This window comes from Cydia strobilella, chromosome 16, assembly GCF_947568885.1.
Source record: "Cydia strobilella chromosome 16, ilCydStro3.1, whole genome shotgun sequence".
NCBI classification, from domain to species: Eukaryota; Metazoa; Arthropoda; class Insecta; order Lepidoptera; family Tortricidae; genus Cydia; species Cydia strobilella.
The window spans coordinates 2,341,844-2,360,005 of record NC_086056.1 but is presented as its reverse complement, the minus strand read 5'-3'; the positions used below and the strand labels follow the sequence as shown (position 1 = coordinate 2,360,005).

The 18,162-nt window shown below is 40.0% G+C and overlaps 1 protein-coding gene across 3 annotated transcripts in view; it reads right to left on the bottom strand.

The window, feature by feature from the left end:
• Window positions 1-1,183: 1,183 nt before the first annotated feature.
• The window catches only part of LOC134748349 (steroid hormone receptor ERR1), a 70,404-nt gene continuing 53,425 nt past the window's right edge, over window positions 1,184-18,162 (bottom strand). For all 3 annotated transcript variants that reach the window (XM_063683127.1, XM_063683126.1, XM_063683125.1), the window contains 4 exons: window positions 9,235-9,396; window positions 8,040-8,212; window positions 7,031-7,124; window positions 1,184-6,078 (listed from right to left, as the gene is read on the bottom strand). In XM_063683127.1, the coding sequence (XP_063539197.1) occupies window positions 6,010-6,078; window positions 7,031-7,124; window positions 8,040-8,212; window positions 9,235-9,396 (498 nt within the window). In that variant the 3' untranslated portion in view covers window positions 1,184-6,009. The remainder of the gene's footprint in view (window positions 6,079-7,030; window positions 7,125-8,039; window positions 8,213-9,234; window positions 9,397-18,162) is intronic.

Below are 18,162 nucleotides of genomic sequence, written 5' to 3'. Positions count from 1 at the left end.
TATTTTCGTAATTTGGTTATGAACCCGTGTATTATCCGATAATTTCGACAATCAGTCAATGTTTATTATTACTTTGAAACTACAATATTCTTTGGAACATAATGTATGATTTGCATCATCTTTGTCTTCGACTATTAGTTTTTTAAGCCATTTCAGAAGATGCGAAAAAAACAGAACAGCATCAGCTTTAGCGCTAATATACAGTATGTCTCTGATCATGGGGCTTTAATTCAGGGCTCGATTCTACTCGCTAAACTGAGCTACTTTTATTTTGGGACTAACCCTAAAATCGCAAAATTTTTTTTGGCTTTTCCATAGAAAACGTCGACATCTGATCAGCCAAAATGTATGAAAAAGCCAAGTTTTTTTCGCGATTTCGGGGTTGGTCCCATAATAAAAGTAGCTCAGTTTAGCGAGTAGAATCGAGCCCTGAATTTAAAGCCCCATGATCAGAGACATACTGTATGTGTATAATATACTCTGGCAAACCCAATTTGTCAGTAGACAAAGGCGCGAAATTCAAATTTTTCTATGGATGCTAGAGAAACGTGCGGCAAATCGGCAGTCCATTTCCCATACAAATTTTGAACTTCGCGCCTGTTTTACTGGTAAAGTTGGCTTGCAAGAGTATATTAACGAATTTGTTGGTAAAACTCGGCGAAATCTTTAAAAATGCGGCCTGCGGGATACCTGGCCACACTGGTAGGTGCTGCCATACTAAAATAATGTTGACATTGGTGATTGGTGACAGACAGCATTTTTGACCGATATTTTAAAAATGAGGACTTACCTATACTAAAATAAATCCATATTTTTTTTTTCTAGTTTCAACCCCCGGGAACGGATCATGTGGGATTTATTTTGACATCGCCGAAATCGGGAAAATAAAATGGTGTTAGTATTTCAAAGTATGAATAACAAACTGTTAAATCTATGATTTTGATCTGACCATTAACTTGGTATACCATTTGGCAATGCTCGTTTGACAGTGGAGCATAGATAATCAATATAATCATACTGTCTTTTTCTTATGCTAGAATTACCAATTAACGACAAAAAAGGGATGCGTATAGTTTTATTTAGATTTGTTCGCTAACTCTATTTATATATTTCGTGTAGTGTTCGGCAGTTACTAGCTCTTAGCTGTTTAATACCCCAGACCCAGGAAGTAATGACAACAAAATTCTCAATTTTTATAATTTATTTCACATATTTCCGGAACCGGCATAATAATAATAGTGTAAAAGAAACAAGGTACGAATTGATTCAATACATAATAAGACACAGGGTTGGTTGGAGTCATCTAACATAAACGTTAGTCATATTTGATCTGATATTAACACTTCCATACGAATGAAAACAAACTAGACACATAACAAATCACGGAAATCTTTGAAATAACGATACAGGCAAACAGGCATACGGCCCGTATGATGGTTGAAATTTTCTGAGGTGATGTTTAGTTAAAAAAAATCACCTCAAGGACCATATTTTATACAGATAGCTATAGCCAGTCAAACAACTTTGTCAGTTGAAAAAGGCGCGAAATTAAAATTTTCCATGGGACGATTACCTACCCCCTACCCATCGCGCCTAAATTTTTTTAATTTCCCGCTTTTTTCTACTGACGGAAACGGCTTGACATACCTATATGAAAAGTTACAATTTTATAAATTTAAAATGGCAACACTGGTACGATTGACAGGCGCTTCACCAATGAGAACTCTTTATATCAGTATTTTAAACTTGTAAATTGTAACGTAATATTACAAAATAGGGTCTTACCCTTTGAGAGCCCTCGTCACTCGGAAGCACATAATATTAGGCTGTAGCCGCGCGCATCAGCAAAAAAGACTCGGACAAGCGGGTTGAGAAAATATTTTACACCTGTTAACACAGCCGCCAGGCGGGCGCTACTGTCGCACACACAGCCAGCAGATGTGTGCGAATCATATGACGTTTTATAGTGTACGTACAAGTACGTCGTACGCTGTAAAACGTAGTACGAAGTGTAAAATGAGATCAAATACGAAAATTCAAGACTTAATCTACATCTGGCACATCTCCATATTTTGTACAACTATCACATGCGGGACACCATTCTCGAAAACTTATCTACTATATCGGTCTGTTTCTAACTTCTAGAGTAAGAGATGCATGGACAAGGTGACAAAATTAAACGGTCCTTCGAGCGACGCTTTAAACCAATTTGAACTTTATGTAATAGCTTTAAAGTAGTTATTCCAAGTTGATAGACTGGCGTTTAGCGAATTTAACAACCGGAGTCGGCTTGTCTGTAATTAAACAGTCTGCCGATTTTTGCGGCCCCTCACGTGACTATGTCACGTCACCTCTACGTAACGTACAAATAGCCATGTCAGATAAACGTCAGTCCATACCATAGACATAGTGTAGTGTAGTTTCATGTTTGTAAATATAAGAGGAAAGAGAAAATAGTGCCATGCTTTGTCCTTATCACCGACCATAGGTAGGAGGCGATGTCGAAATACCGAAATTTATGAGTGAAAGAGAAAAAGGATTATGCTGCCATACATTAACCTGTCAATACATGAATATGTCTTTCTCTTACCCCTGGTCGCTCGGTTTCATGTTTATAACTATAAGGAATCGCAATAAGACTATCTTTCTCTATCAAAGTGTCAGGCCCTTGGTCCATACAATGAGTATGACCATTGGGCGAGGTTTTCGACAGAGGGGTAAGCTCTTAAATGCGTCTCCGGTTGTTAAATTCTCTAAGGGGTTGACGTGTTTAAACGACAAATTGCCAAGTTTTAAGTCGTGTATACATGACAAAAGTTAATCACCGGGATATATAGGGATTATGTACACTTGTACATTAGAATGTCTACACAGGTGAGATCAAATGTTACATGGCCTTTAAACAAGTGTGTAGATACCTCTACATAAATTTTGACATTGACTGTATCAATATACTTAAGCATGGTTGGTATTGTGAATTGTGGTCAAAATGGAAAATTTAATAAGGATTTTTAATCGAATTTAGACCGTCGTGAGTCATATTAACATTAAGCAAATTTTACGGTTAATCTCACGTGTTTATTAGTCATTCCGCGATGTGTCGGAGAGCTTAGGTCTCCATTTTCATTTCAAGCAGTAACAGTGGACGAGTAGCGTTCACGATAGCTGCGCGTCGCGTACTGTCGCTCGCCGCCGGGCGCGCGTGAGATAATCGGTTGCGGGTCTTGAAACCTAGGCTCTCCGAAACATGTCGCGCGAGTGAATAAAAATAAGTAAGATAAACCGCAAAATTAGCTTTTTTAAGATTTTAGTCATTTGTCAAGAATACCAACCATGACATAATGTGGCCTAAAACTCGATATAATTTATGTTATATTTATTGTATGTTGGTAACAGTTTACGAGGTATTTAATATTTAAACTACTGCAATTAACCAACATCCATATATGTTTCTATATGTACATAATTATATATAGTACTGCCAGTGATACGGCATAGGTATGAATACTGATCATATATTAATATATTTATTGTGCATACATTTGTTATTGTTATTAATATCCATCAATATTTAATATTTTGAAGTTTTTGATAAAAATATATATATACCTGGTTTACAGTGTTTTATAAAATATGTTCTGAACAGTATTTCTTTGTCTTGTTTTATGTTATTTTATAAATTTACAACAGATTTTGATGACACAACCTGGCATTATATTTATAATTTTATAATTTCAGACAACAAAATATACATTGTGTCAAAGAATTTACTTTTCGTACCATTTCGTACGTTACCTATTTTGATATTTGTAATTTCGATTCATATAAATCCAAAATTCCGTATAATTTGCATCCATGTTTATACCTCAAATATACAGGGTGACATATATCATGTGTACCAAATTTACACCCAAGTATTGTCCACTCAAACGTTACCCGTACGACACCTTAACAGTATTTAATACAATCTCATTCAACGATTTGTACAAAGACGTATTCAATACAAGCAAATAACGTTAAATACAAACAAGAAACAACCATAAATGCCGAATACGACTCACGGGAATTATTTAATGAAATTTCTAAAGAACATATAAAACATGTCAAATGTCAATAAAAATTGGAACTAAAGCGCAGTCAAAAAGCCACACCCTGTATACGTTTGACAGTTGACATGTTTCAAACGATACACTTGACAGATGTCTATCTCAGTTTTTTAGTCGGGTAGATATTACAAGTGTTTTTAAGCTAATTTGTGATTGACAGATGGTTTTACGTTTACAATCTTTATATAGTTATTACAACAATATAAAAAATCAAATGTATAAAAACTATCTGTCAATCAGTAACTAAACTTATTGCAGTATAACTTGCAGTTAAAATGCACAAAAAGACTGCAGTAACATCTGATTTAAATAAATATTTTTTTTGTACATTTCAAAACTCAACTATCAAACTCCCAGTGACTCGACAAAAAAATAATTGGACAAATTTGACAAACATCTCTAGATACCGCTTCTTAGTCATTCCAGCGGGCTTCGCACGGTAGCATTTTTATCGCCTGTCACCATGCCTGTCACGTTCTAACAAGTAGGTAAGTGCGAAAGTGACAGAAATAGTGACAGATGATAAAAATGCAACCATGCTGACACCGCAGATATACATAGGGTCACCCTACATTTCTTACTCCAATAAATTTTACCAATAACAATATGGCCATCCCTATGTATAACACACCACCCTGTATTAAAGTACTCAACCATACTAAATCTCGATCCTTACCGTAATTCTTATATATATATTTAATATACAAAAATAGTAACAAGTTTTGTACTAGAACATCCGTTTGTACATCGCGGCGCGGGGCGGACAATTGACAGTTTGACAGATTTACAGACACTCCCAAGATTGCCATTTCACAGCCATCATAGACTCGCAATCTGTCAACTCATAATTTTAATTTACATACTATGAAAATTCTGACCGTTGGAACACTTGGAACATCTACATTTTGTATTAAAAAAAAACTAACAAATATTGATTAGTGACATCTACCGCATCTTAACGGCACTAATGCTAAGGCAAAAATTGCTAGTTTCTTTAGTAAAAGATCTTCCTGAAAACAATAATTATCTAATATGTATAGAATTATCCAACAGTCAGAATATCTAAAATTAAAACAATGACTGAAAGAAGAGTTAAATGCATACTAAACGACTGAATGATATGTTGAATTTTCATGAAAACTAAACCCGCATCCCGCGCCAAAGACTTAAATAATAACTTGAGGTCATACCAGCTCCAACCACCGAGTCACTAGTATCCAGTCACTAGTATTTAGTCACCAAGTACCTAGTACCAGGTACTGTCACTGTTATAAGTCCCACTTGACGGTGCACTTTCATTAGTGTTCTTACGTTATTCTTTCCACATTTCACGAAATTATGAAACCTGCAGATCTTTTCATTCACATCATATTTTTTACACTTCAATAACCATCAAATATAAAAAAAAAATATTTTCAGAAGTCCAAATATATCTAGGATATGGCACCGCCCAAACTTAGTTCTACCATACACAAGTCGCAGGTTAGACCTACTCAAATCACTTTTCTGTCTTCTTGCATTAATAACAATAGTTTTTATAATCATTCCCCATATTCTTCAAGTATATTATTCATTCTTTCCACTTCATTATCCAGATCATTACACAACTAAACACTCCAGGTCTTCAGGTCAAAATAAACATTCGGGACTGTCTATCAGTTCACTTCCAGATTATATCTGGATTGCACCATCCGGTCAGTCCAGGACTTCCAGATTACATCTGGATTGCACCGTCTGCACAGTCCAGGAGTTCCAGATTACATCTGGATTGCACTGTCCACACAGTCCAGGAGTTCCAGATTACATCTGGATTGCACCGTCTGCACAGTCCAGGAGTTCCAGATTACATCTGGATTTTGCACCGTCCTCAGTTTGCTTCCAGGTGTCAGGTTTGAGCTGCAGCTTACCGCAGGCACGCTTCCAGCATCTCCACGAAGAGCTTGTTCATGGGGGCCCGTCGGTCGCGGTATACCTGTAAAAAATTTGATGACTGTCATTAAATTACGGAAAACCTAAAATTTACTTCTTTATCCTCATAAGTTCTAGATTACTTGTACAAATTCAAATTAAATTTGAGTTTTTTATACAAATAAAACAAAGTCCTTAATTCAAAAACACACCACATCAGAGCATTATTGTTAACCTAATGTAGCCTCCTCTACCCCCTCTTGAGGCCGTTCCATCGGTTTCCCGCTATCACTGTCACATTTCGCAAGAAAGAACGGAAAAGACCATGCGCGTCAAGTGTCAATTTTGATCGAATAAGATTGTTTTTTCTCTTTTTTTTGTTTATAGTGTCACATAATAAATAACCAAGTAAAGTTGGATTAAAAGTCCTAATTAGAGGTTACTTTGGGAATTAATTGTATCGAGCGAAGTGTCATAATTCGTATATCGGAAGCTTATAAATTAAAGATATAATCAAGAACTACATATATTTTTCCATGACTACGAATATCAAAAAAATATGATCATATAAGGAGATTTTTCGCCTTAAGGCCGTTCCATCGGTTTGCCGCTGTCTTTGTCACATTTCGCAAAAAAAAAACGGGAAGGAACATACGCGCCATGTGTCAATTTTGATCGAATTTTGTCGGTCGGTTTTTATTTATTTTAAAAACGTTACCTTACAATATCGAAATTTTAAAGCTATGAAATTACTATTTATGTTAAGATTGTTTTTTCTTCTTTTTTTGTTTATAGTATCACATAATAAATAACCGAGTAAAGTAGGATTAAATGTCCGAGTTAGAGGTTACTTTGGGAATTAATTGTATCGAGCGAAGTGTCATAATTCGTGTATCGGAAGCTATGTTGTTAAAGATAATATAGTCAAGAACTACATATATTTTTTCCACGTCTACGAATATCAACGTCTTTTAGAAAAATATGATCATATAAGGAGATTTTTCGCTTTAATTTACCTGCGCCCAAAAGCGGCGTACGGCCACGTCGGCGTGCCGCAGCGCCGGCAGCACGAGCAGCAGCTGCTGCAGCGCCGCGCCCGAGTTGTATGGCCTGCAATATACACAATAATTAGCCTCATGCATGAAGTTTATATTTGAACGAAACATGTTTTATTCGGATGTTTGTTACCGTTATATCATGTTACAAATGCATTTCCGTTTTTAAATTACCATTTAATTACTTAAAATTATAAATAAAAAGTACAAAAATTTGCCCGCGAAAAGCTAGTGAGCGAAACGCTCGAAATGCCACGTGACGTCACGCGTTCGACAGATTAGTGTCATTAGTAGCAAACGTCAGTTGGGCCGCCCAACGTGTGACGTCATCACGCTCTGTCGAATTCGCGCCAAAAATTATGAGCGTTTCAACCGCTCAAAAATTTTCAACATTTTAAATATTTTTTAATAAAATAATGTTAAGGTTTACAAAAGTATTTTTATCATTTCCGGAGTTCCAACGATATAAATTATGAATCCAAAAATAAAAATAAATTCATGCATGGAGCTAATTACATAATACATGTCATAGGGATGTTGACATGAATCGCGAATATATACATGTATAAAAGTTTATGCTTTTACCGAAACAGGAAATATTATTACGTTAAAGACCGATTAATCGGTCATAGACCACAGAGCAACATAGACCTACGTGCATGTGCATAAAGTTCAATTTCAGTTTTGACACTTCGGTGACGTGACTTGGAAAAGGTCAACAGCCATCTTCGCGCTGAAGGGTTACATACTCACGTAGCGTTTGGCTAATGTTGAAAAAACACAATGTTATATTAAACATATTATTAACGGGTCACTCACGTATTTTAAGTCGAAAACGTTCGACATGTTTCACTCCGTACCGAGGAGCGTCATCAGGAGCTTGCGTTAATATGTTTAATATGTCTGTGTCTCACGGAAGTTTTGTTGTTGTTGTTTTTTTTTTTTTAATAATGCCTAGTTAGGACGTTACCTAAGGGCAGACACGGCGTCGTTGAGCGCGGCCAGTATGGCGTCTCTGAAGCGACGCAGAGCGGCGTGTTCCTCTATGCGGGCCTCGCTGTTCGCTAGCACGAGCGCCTTCAGTAACCAACACTCTTCGCGGAGCGCCGCTGCGCGCTCCAGTCGTCGCACAACACCGGCAACCTGATGAAAAACAAATACATTACAACTTCTTTTTTCAAATTGAATTTAATTCTAAATTTAAAAATTGATTTCGCTCCCCATGAGTTAGTGCCACGGCACAGAATAAGTAATAGTATCATACAGAACGGCCACGCACCGCCCCGCCCCGACTCGAATTACCTCGCCCCGCGATAGCAGATTGACGGCTGTTTGCCGGCCGCTCACTACTCGTTACTCACACTGACGCATGACACGTACAGACGTGCCGTTCACACATAGAAACGCAAGTGATTTTTGATAGCGTGTCCGCCCTGTGGCCACGGAGAAGATTTCAAATAAAATCTTTCATAAAAAAAAAACTATATTTACCCCATCATACGTCATCGGAACTAAAAGTTCGAGCCCTGCTTATTACAAAGATATAAGGTCCACAGTAGCGGTAAGAGCGTGCGACTTTCAATCCGGAGGTCGCGGGTTCAAACCCCGGCTCGTACCAATGAGTTTTTCGGAACTTATGTACGAAATATCATTTGATATTTACCAGTCGCTTTTCGGTGAAGGAAAACATCGTGAGGAAACCGGACTGATCCTAACAAGGCCTAGTTCCCCGTCTGGGTTGAAAGGTCAGATGGCAGTCGCTTTCGTAAAAACTAGTGCCTACGTCAATTCTTAGGATTAGTTGTCAAGCGGACCCCAGGCTCCCAGGAGCCGTGGTAAAATGCCGGGATAACGCGAGGAAGAAGGAAGTTACCTGTGCGAAAAGCTCTCCTGCCCCGTCGGGGCATTACATCTAGGGATAACATCTCTGCCCATGTGATTTGAAGGAGACGCCACCTTATTACAAGTACATAAAGTCCACAGTTACCTGTGCGAACAGCTCTCCTTTGTCTGTTGTCTCCTACCTGTTGCTCGTCTAGCTGCAAGTCGGTGTCGAAGTCGGTGGTGGCGACTGCGACCTATAGGCTAACATTAGGGATAGCATCTCTGCCCATGTGCTTTGAAGGAGACGCAACCTTATTACAAGTATATAAAGTCCAAGTTACCTGTGCGAAAAGCTCTCCTGCCCCGATATCTCTCGCCTGTTGCTCGTCTAGTTGCAAGTCGGTGGCGAAACGCAGTCGTAGCGTGCTGCCGCCGGTGGACTGCGACCGATACGCCAGCATTAGAGACAACATCTCTGCCCATGTGCTTTGGAGGAGACGCATCTGTAAAGAAATATTTAAATTTTTAGTCACAGCGCCATCTATCGGTAAATTGAGAAAATTAGTTAAAAGTAGACAATATAGGGGCCACGCGCGATGAAGGATCTGCCATATAGTGGATAAATTAGAAAACGGATATTAGACCCTAGTCCTCAAACCAGGGACCGGACAACCGTTTCCGCGATAAAACCCTTTCAATGGGCGACACTTAAACACGGCTAACACATTGAAAGACTTTCCCTTTTGAACTGCAAGCCCATTCACACCCTTACCTTTGACTAACCCTTACCGAAAAGCTAACCAAAAATAAGGGTAGCTCTTAATAAGGGTTACCCTTATCTTTAAGCGCTTTTTATAAAGGTTTCCCTTTGCGTGAAAGAGACAGGATTAGTATATATCTACGGTAGTGTATGAAAAGGAAAGAAAATACGTGCTAGTCAAAGAACGCCGCCGTCGCCGCCGACGATCGCTCGGATTCGAAGTAATTAAATTAAATTAAATATATCTTTATTTCAGACCCACAAGTCCATATATGGTTAGTTACATTAACTTAAAAGCTATGTTAGTTACCTACACTAATTATTTTTAATTACATTTTTTTTTATATACACCTAGGTCACTTGATATAGGTCAAAGTAGACCTAACCTGCTCCATCCAGTGCCACATTATGGGGCAGCTAAATCTGTTAGCAATCACCTTCAGAATGCTGTTTCGACTTTCCCTTACGCGACCCATTAGCGACGTGATTTTTTTACGCATAATTGCGTGAAAATCGTCCGTGTGCGCTTGGGCGAACATTCCAGATGCACTGCACCACTTTGGAAGTCTCAGCAGCATTCTGAAAGCGTTGTTGTATTGAATGCGAAGGGCGTTGTAGGCTCGTTTCGTGTACCGAACCCAAAGACCGCTAGAGTAAAAAGACTGGCTATATGCTTTGAATAGTGTTATTTTAACTTCCACGGAACATCTAGCGAATCTTCGAGCCAGCATATTACTCCTCACCGACAACGCCCTTCGCTCCCTCTCGATATCACTATCATCACACAGATCATTTGTTATAATGTGGCCCAAGTATTTGAAACGTTCCACCACTCTAAGTACAAGTCCGCCAAGCGATACTGGAGGGATAAAATATGGCTTTATTTTACCCGCCTTAAAAACCATCACTTCACTCTTGGCGGCGTTGTATACGAGTCCATGTGCGGCGGCGTACTTCTCGCACAGGGCCACTAACTGTCTAAGAGCCCCGATAGACGGACTTAGCAGCACCATGTCATCTGCGTAGCTTATATTGTTAACACAAGTGTTTTCAATATAGCATCCTGCATGCATGCTGCTAAGTTCGTCTATCAGGTCGTTCATATACAAGTTGAACAGTTTCGGAGACGTGAGCCCCCCCTGCCTGACACCACATTCAAGCCTATACTCAACGGACAGTGACTTGGCCCACCTGACCTGGTTTGTTTGATTTTGGTACCAAAACTTTAGCAAGTCTGTACAGTCGTCCGGAATACCTGCCTCCTCCATTTTCTTCCAAAGCATGTTATAATCAACCCTGTCAAATGCCTTGGAGAGGTCGAGGAAGCATGCATAAATTGGTGTTTTCCTGTCCGTGTAGTACCCGACAGTATGCTTGAGGCACATAATGGCACTTTCCGTAGATAACCCAGTTCTGAACCCAAACTGGGTGTCATGGATGCTTAGGTACTTATCGAATGTCGAGTTCAGCATACTGTCGAGCACCTTCGCGGCAGTGGTGGCAAGGGAGATTGGCCGGTAGTTCCCCGTGTCCGACAGGTCACCAGTCTTGTTTTTAACGATGGGGACCACAGTTGTCTTCATAAGAGCTGCAGGTAAGTATGAATGGCCTATGCATAAATTGAGGAACATAGAGAGCACCCTCGGCAGATGACTGCCCGCATACTTAAAGTGTTCAATACTAAGGCCATCATGCCCAGGCGACTTTCCTCTTTGCATTCTTTTAATCACGTCTGCAACCATTTTAGATGTGAAAAATGTCTTCCTGGGCCTGTCAATGGCCCCAGCATCACCCACGTCAGTCGCAAATGACGATGTATCCCTCAGCACGGACTTTACCGTAAAATGCTGCCGGAATAGTTCCGCGATGTCTCCATGTTCACTCTTATCGCCAACACTCACAGGCAGCCCAGACGTCACATTCATACGTTTGGTTAGCTTCCAGAAGTCACTAAATTTACCGCCGCTATGAGCAAGAGCGAGCTTGTCCATGGCCAACTGATCCTGCCGGTCTTGGCACCACTTCAATTTAGCCTTGAACTTTTTTCTGCTGTTGTTCATTTGCTCATATAAGTGACCTTGACGCGGTTTCCCTGCATTCTTCCAAAGCATGAAGTGGAGTCTGGCTTCCCTGTGAGGACCTGCAACGAACTTATTCCAACCAGCGATATATCCGCCCTTCCTTTTGCGCTTGCTTCTATATGTACTTATTGCTGCATCAGTAAGAGCGGATACGATATCATTATACATATTGTCCAACAGAGTATGATGATCGCGATTTGTGCAAGCTCCGTCGCAGCAGTCCCTAAGTGCTACCGGAAAATCAATTGATTTCAGACGTTCGTTGCACAAATCACGATACTCATCGATCTGATCATTAGCCCTTACCCCCCACAACACTCTGTTCTCAACATCCACCTCCATTACTTTAGCAACGGGTTTCAACATGCCTAGGTTGCACTCAAGGACCATAGGAAAGTGGTCGGACCAGAATACGTCATACATGACAGCTATATTTCGAATCAGCGAATAAGCACTTTGGGTCACAATACAGTGGTCCAACCACCTCCTACACCCGTGAGCGTCGCTAATATATGTATAAGTATCCGAGTTTATTCCCATCTTTTCTACATCCGCACATAACCATAACTGATCTGTACAAAAATTCGACAATTCGCGATAGAATGGTTCATTTGGATGGGAGTTAAAATCGCCTAACACAAACATTGCTTGCACATTACTATCCTCCATCATTATTGACGATATTGCACTTAAACAGTCGGTAAACACTGGAATGTTCTCTGGAGCATCCGTAGGCATGTACACATTACAAACTATGATCTCTCTACCATCACACACGATTTTAACAGCCACAATTCGGTCATTGTCACACTCAATAATAGAAACTGACTGAAACATACTCTTTCGCCATAATATTCCAACACCGCCATAGGGTCGACCACTAAGCATTCCTGACTCAACATCCACCGCCGACTTTCCTGTCCATCCAAATTCACTATCCACAGTCCCTAATAGCTGAATCTCAAAAGGAAGGAGCCAAAGTTCCTGTAGGGCCACTAAATCCGCTACTCGGCACAAAGATTGTATTCCACTAATCGATCTTTTAAACGATCTACAATTAAATGATATTATTTTACATAGGTCACTATTTACACTATCCCCCATTATGTATTTGTTTGTTTAATAATATCACTCTGGCTCGTTTTACTCGTATCACTCGATTCAGTGCTGGAATCTGCCGATTTATCAAATAACACGAAGGGCCTGAATTGAATACCTTTAGGCCATACGTCCTGATTTAAATACAACTCTAAATTACTCTTACTAACAAAAATCTTAAATGAAGAATAGCCCTTATCGTATTTCATTTTTAATCTACGCAAGGAAACAGTTTCCTTTGTCTTGCTAAAAATGTAATCAATAACATCGTTATCCGTTGCGTCTTTATGCACGTTAGATACAAATAACGGCACTTTCGACTCGGCCGCTTTGAATCTTGCTCCTGGCGCCAACGTTGCTTTCCCCGTACTGCCAATAAATTTGTTTTTCTTTCTCGACTTGGATTCTACTTTAATCCAGTTACCTTCCTCAAGTTTCTTACCGCCTGCATCCTTTTTCACCGTATCTGCATACGAACCTTCATGCCCAAGATTTTTATTTACTAAAGAAATCTGTATTTGCGAAGATTGTTTATTTGCATTCAACGCACTCATTGCAAGGACCGAGCCGCTCGCGCCGCTGCCGTCCGTCGCACTGAGGACCGGTTTCATAGCATTCGCCTCCATTTGCTGTGGCAGCGGCCGTTCCTCCCCCGGTGCATTTGAAAGCGAGATAGGCGTATTTTCGTTATCGGCCGGAGGGAGCGAGCTAGGAACATGCGCAGACGTTTGAGGTGACGTTGTCATATTCAACTGCGCGGGGTCAAAGTCCGATTGCTCGGTCAATGCCATCTCCGTGCTATTGAAAGTCAAACCATATGGACCGCTATTTTCTAATAAATATGCGCCTCTTCTAGAGTTCACTTTTATACACGAATTACTCGATGGATATTCGAACGGTTGAGCATTTAGACAACGTTTATTTTGATTTTGAAACTCTTGCTTTATCACGTTAACTTGTTCAACGGTCGCGTATGTCTCCTTAATGTTACGCACTTCGGATTGCAATAATCTCAAGTCCTTCAACAACCTGGTCACATCTACATGCCTAAAGTCTGCAGGTGGCAGCTTGTGCAAGTCCTTCGCGACAAAAAGCGGCACTAGTTCCGGCTCTGTATTTTGTAGAAGGACTATCATATCTTCCAAATCCCGCTGCACGACATCTTTACGTCTTGAAATGATCCTTCCGCTATTTTGTATTGATTCAAAAAGCAGAGTTTTCGCATAGCTGACATCCTCCTCAGTAAACCCCGTAGCACATATTCTTATAAGGCCTTCATTATCCAGAACACCCAGCTTATTTTGCAAATAGGCAAGGACCTCGTTCACAACAATATTACACGATGCACATTTAAGTCTCGATGACTGTGTAGCCATGATCGCAGCGCAGCGACACTCGTTACACACGTTCGCACGGTACTGCGCTCGCGCTGTCACGTAATGTGTGGTTTATGAACAAGGTAGACGACTTAAATTAGCACGCTTATATGCTAAAAGGGAAGCCCTTTATAAGGCTAACCCTTATAAGCAATATGCAAGGTGTTGGTGAGCGGATGATAAGGGTTTTGTAAGGGTATTTAGGCTACCGAATACTCAAATGTGGTAGCTTTATATAAGGGTTTTTAAAACCAAAACAAAGGGTTTCGTCTGGCAAAGGGTATGGTGAGTTAAGCCTTATGCAATACCCTTATAAAACCCCGATAAGGGATAGCGGGCCGGTCCCTGCCTCAAACTAAAAGGTTGGTAGTCTTTCAGATTAAAAATATTTGTCTTAGAATAAATTTAAAAGTGGAAAAATTACTGCCTTGGGTGAGACTTGAACTCACGGCCTCTGGATCCAGAGAGAGAGAGAGTTTGGGTGAAGTCTCACCCTCACCCAAGGCAGTAATTTTTCCACTTTTCAATTTATTCTAAGCTTAATAGCATCGTTCGCAGACGTATCTGCTTGTTGAAAATTAATTTAAGAATATTTGTGTCTAGTAATAAAAGAACATTAGGTTTTCTCGCTTATTATCGACGTTTAGCTATCCTGTAGGCCAAGCACATGATTGGCGCGACAGTATCTCGCCGCGAGATAGACTACCCGTCTTTTACTTACTGTATGAATAAAAGAGGGACGGGTAGTCTATGTCGCGGCGAGATACTCTCGCGCCAATCATGTGCTAGCCCGGCAGATTAGTCATATTTGTTTTGGTTTTTAGGGTTTGGGGTTCAAAGGGTAAAAACGGGAGTATTACTATCGACTCGTACTCTATCGACACACCTTAAAACTAAAAAAGACCCATGTTCTTTCACTGATATGCGTTAAAATTGTTAAATAACAAACGAAACCGTCAACGCCATCTATACGACAGTAGGCCAAAGCTAGTGGCGCCCTCTGATCGAGAATCAAATTTTCTTGATTTTCGAGGCACGTTTTTTCCTTAGACTGTATCCATCTATTACGGAGTTATATCTATCTTTGCTGATAGTGAATGCCTTATGGCATTAAGTTCGCATTTTCTACATAAGTTTTTCTTTCGTGCAATAAAGATTAAACAAATTATGCTCTCAATAGTTTGAATGCGCTCGCTATAGAATCCTCAACGTAATAAAAATGAGTTTCGCAGTTACATGCATCATGTTCACGGGCCACGGGTCACCCGTGAACATGATGCATATAACTGCGTCGAAATATCGGGAGCTCACAAATAATACAAAAGGTAATCACGGTCTATATCCCGGTCAATATAAGTCTAGTAATAAAAATGCTCAGTAGGCAATAATTATGGTGGAACACACACACAAAATATAAGTACAGTCGCTATCAGATATATTGGTGCCGCCAAGATGCTCAAAAATATCTAAACACGCTTCTATTGTCAGGGCGTTAGTGTGTGTGTGATGATTATACAATAAATAGTATGACGCACGACTCCCGCTAACTTCACTTCGTTGAGCAGTGTCATGGCGAGCGGGAGCCTGGCGGAGTGCACGAGAAATAACAGTGGTCTTATTTGTTCATCCAATACACGACGGAGTCCGGACGTTACAGTGTGTTCAGATATTTTTGAGTTTATATCTAATGGCGACTGTACACGATTGCTAATATAACTTACAAAAGTAAGAGGTAATTTAAAAGCCGTCGCAGGTATTTTTCTAAAGCGTTTTCAATGCCAACTAGGCACTCCTTGCCAACGTGATATCCAATGCGACGGCGAGTGCAACGACCGAAGATCATGCGGAAAATAAAAGGGTGTATCCAAATTTTTATTGACGGCCATTTGTTAGGGTTCCGTACCCAAAGGGTAAAAACGGGACCCTTTTACTAAGACTCCGCTGTCCGTCTGTCTGTCTGTCACCAGGCTGTATCTCATGAACCGTGATAGCTAGACAGTTGAAATTTTCACAGATGATGTATTTCTGTTGCAGCTATAACAACAAATACTAAAAAGTACGGAACCCTCGGTGCGCGAGTCCGACTCGCACTTGGCCGGTTTTTAGGGTTCCGTACCCAAAGGGTAAAAACGGGACCCTATTACTAAGACTCCGCTGTCCGTCTGTCCGTCCGTCTGTCCGTGTGTCTGTCTGTCACCAGGCTCTGTATCTCATGAACCGTGATAGCTAGACAGTTGAAATTTTCACAGATGATGTATTACCGTTGCCGCTATAACAACAAATACTAAAAACAGAATAATATAAATATTTAAATGGGGCTCCCATACAACAAACGTGATTTTTTGCTGTTTTTTTCCATAACGGTACGGAACCCTTCGTGCGCGAGTCCGACTCGCACTTGGCCGGTTTTTAAATACAGATTATTTAACACGAACAGCAACAAATAAGTCTTATGCCGCATTTACATTCAGCCGAAGTGAGCGGGGAAGTGGGCAGGACGAGTGTGTAAACACGATGCTTCTCATGCCACTGCCATTGCCACTCGCGCCGCCCGGCGCTCTACAAAATGGCGGTTTTTTGTGCGGAAGCGTCTGGTTGACGTAACTGGTGACCGAAAAGCTGGTGGCTTCCTCGCACAACGTATCAGCATTGCGATACAGCGAGGAAATGCCGCCAGCATCCTTGGTACAATGCCTCAATGGCATATTATAGATTTAAGCTAGTTATTAATTTAGTTTAGTAGTAACCAATGTATATGTATTTTATGTAAATAAATGATTTCTCAAATACAAGGAATCATAGAACAAAACACACATTAAGTTTAGGCATAGAGTAACTTATACTAGAGCGGTACTGTCATAGTAAATTTTGTAACCCCAGTAAATTCACTGCCATCTGTCGACACACTTTAAAACTAAAAATTAAGATTTATAAAAATACGATAAAATGTATTTAAATATAGATAAATGATTTTTTTTTAATGCATTAATTATTTTTATGATTTTGACCCATGTCCTTTACTGATATGCGTTAAAATTGTTAAATAACAAACGAAACAGTCAACGCCATCTATACGACAGTGGGCCAAAACTAGTGGCGCCCTCTGAACGAGAATCAAATTTTCTTGATTTTCGAGGCACGTTTTTTCCTTAGACTGTAAACATCTATTACGGAGTTATATCTATCTTTGGTTTAGGTGCATTAGAAAGAACTCGAGAAATACTTGACAGACGAGCAAATAATATAATGTATAAACTTATTGTACAGTCGGGAATAAAAGGGTTATTGACGGTAATTTGTTTTTACTACAAACAGCCTCTCAGACATATTTACATTGAAATCGCGGTGCGCTTTTTTTGCGTTTCAGTAGCACATTGCATGTGCCAAATGTAAATATAGTGAAGAAACGCGTAAAAGTGACGATAAAAAATATGTGTAAAATTAGACGCTAACACTTTTACGAGCTATTGGCGAATACCGGAAATTTTACGTTGGCAGTCACTTTTTCGAGAAATGAAAAAAAAATCTCTTGTAAGTCTCTCAAATTTTTATCAATTAGTTTCCAAAAAAACTCTACAATGCATCGTATATCGATTACTTTTGCTAAAAATAACAATCCGCGATCCCGGGCATGCACGGCCGTCCGCGCAGTGCTCAGCGAGCTGCGTTCGAAGTTTGTTAAGAACCAATAGAATCACTTCATTTGTATTCCTCGCTCAGCGTGCAGTGTTTCTATTTGTTCTTAAAAACACATCCCTCGCTACGCCTCTTCGCTCATCTCTGGTGAAAACGAAAATTGTACATGGCCGAATTGGCCGAGTTTATAACACTAAAATGCACCTTTTATCCACGGGATAAAGTCGTTTATCAACTAACCTGATCATTAAGCTGCAAGTCTGTGAAGCCAGGTATCTGTTTAGCCCAGCTGATGATTCCCACCAGCTCCCCGTCATA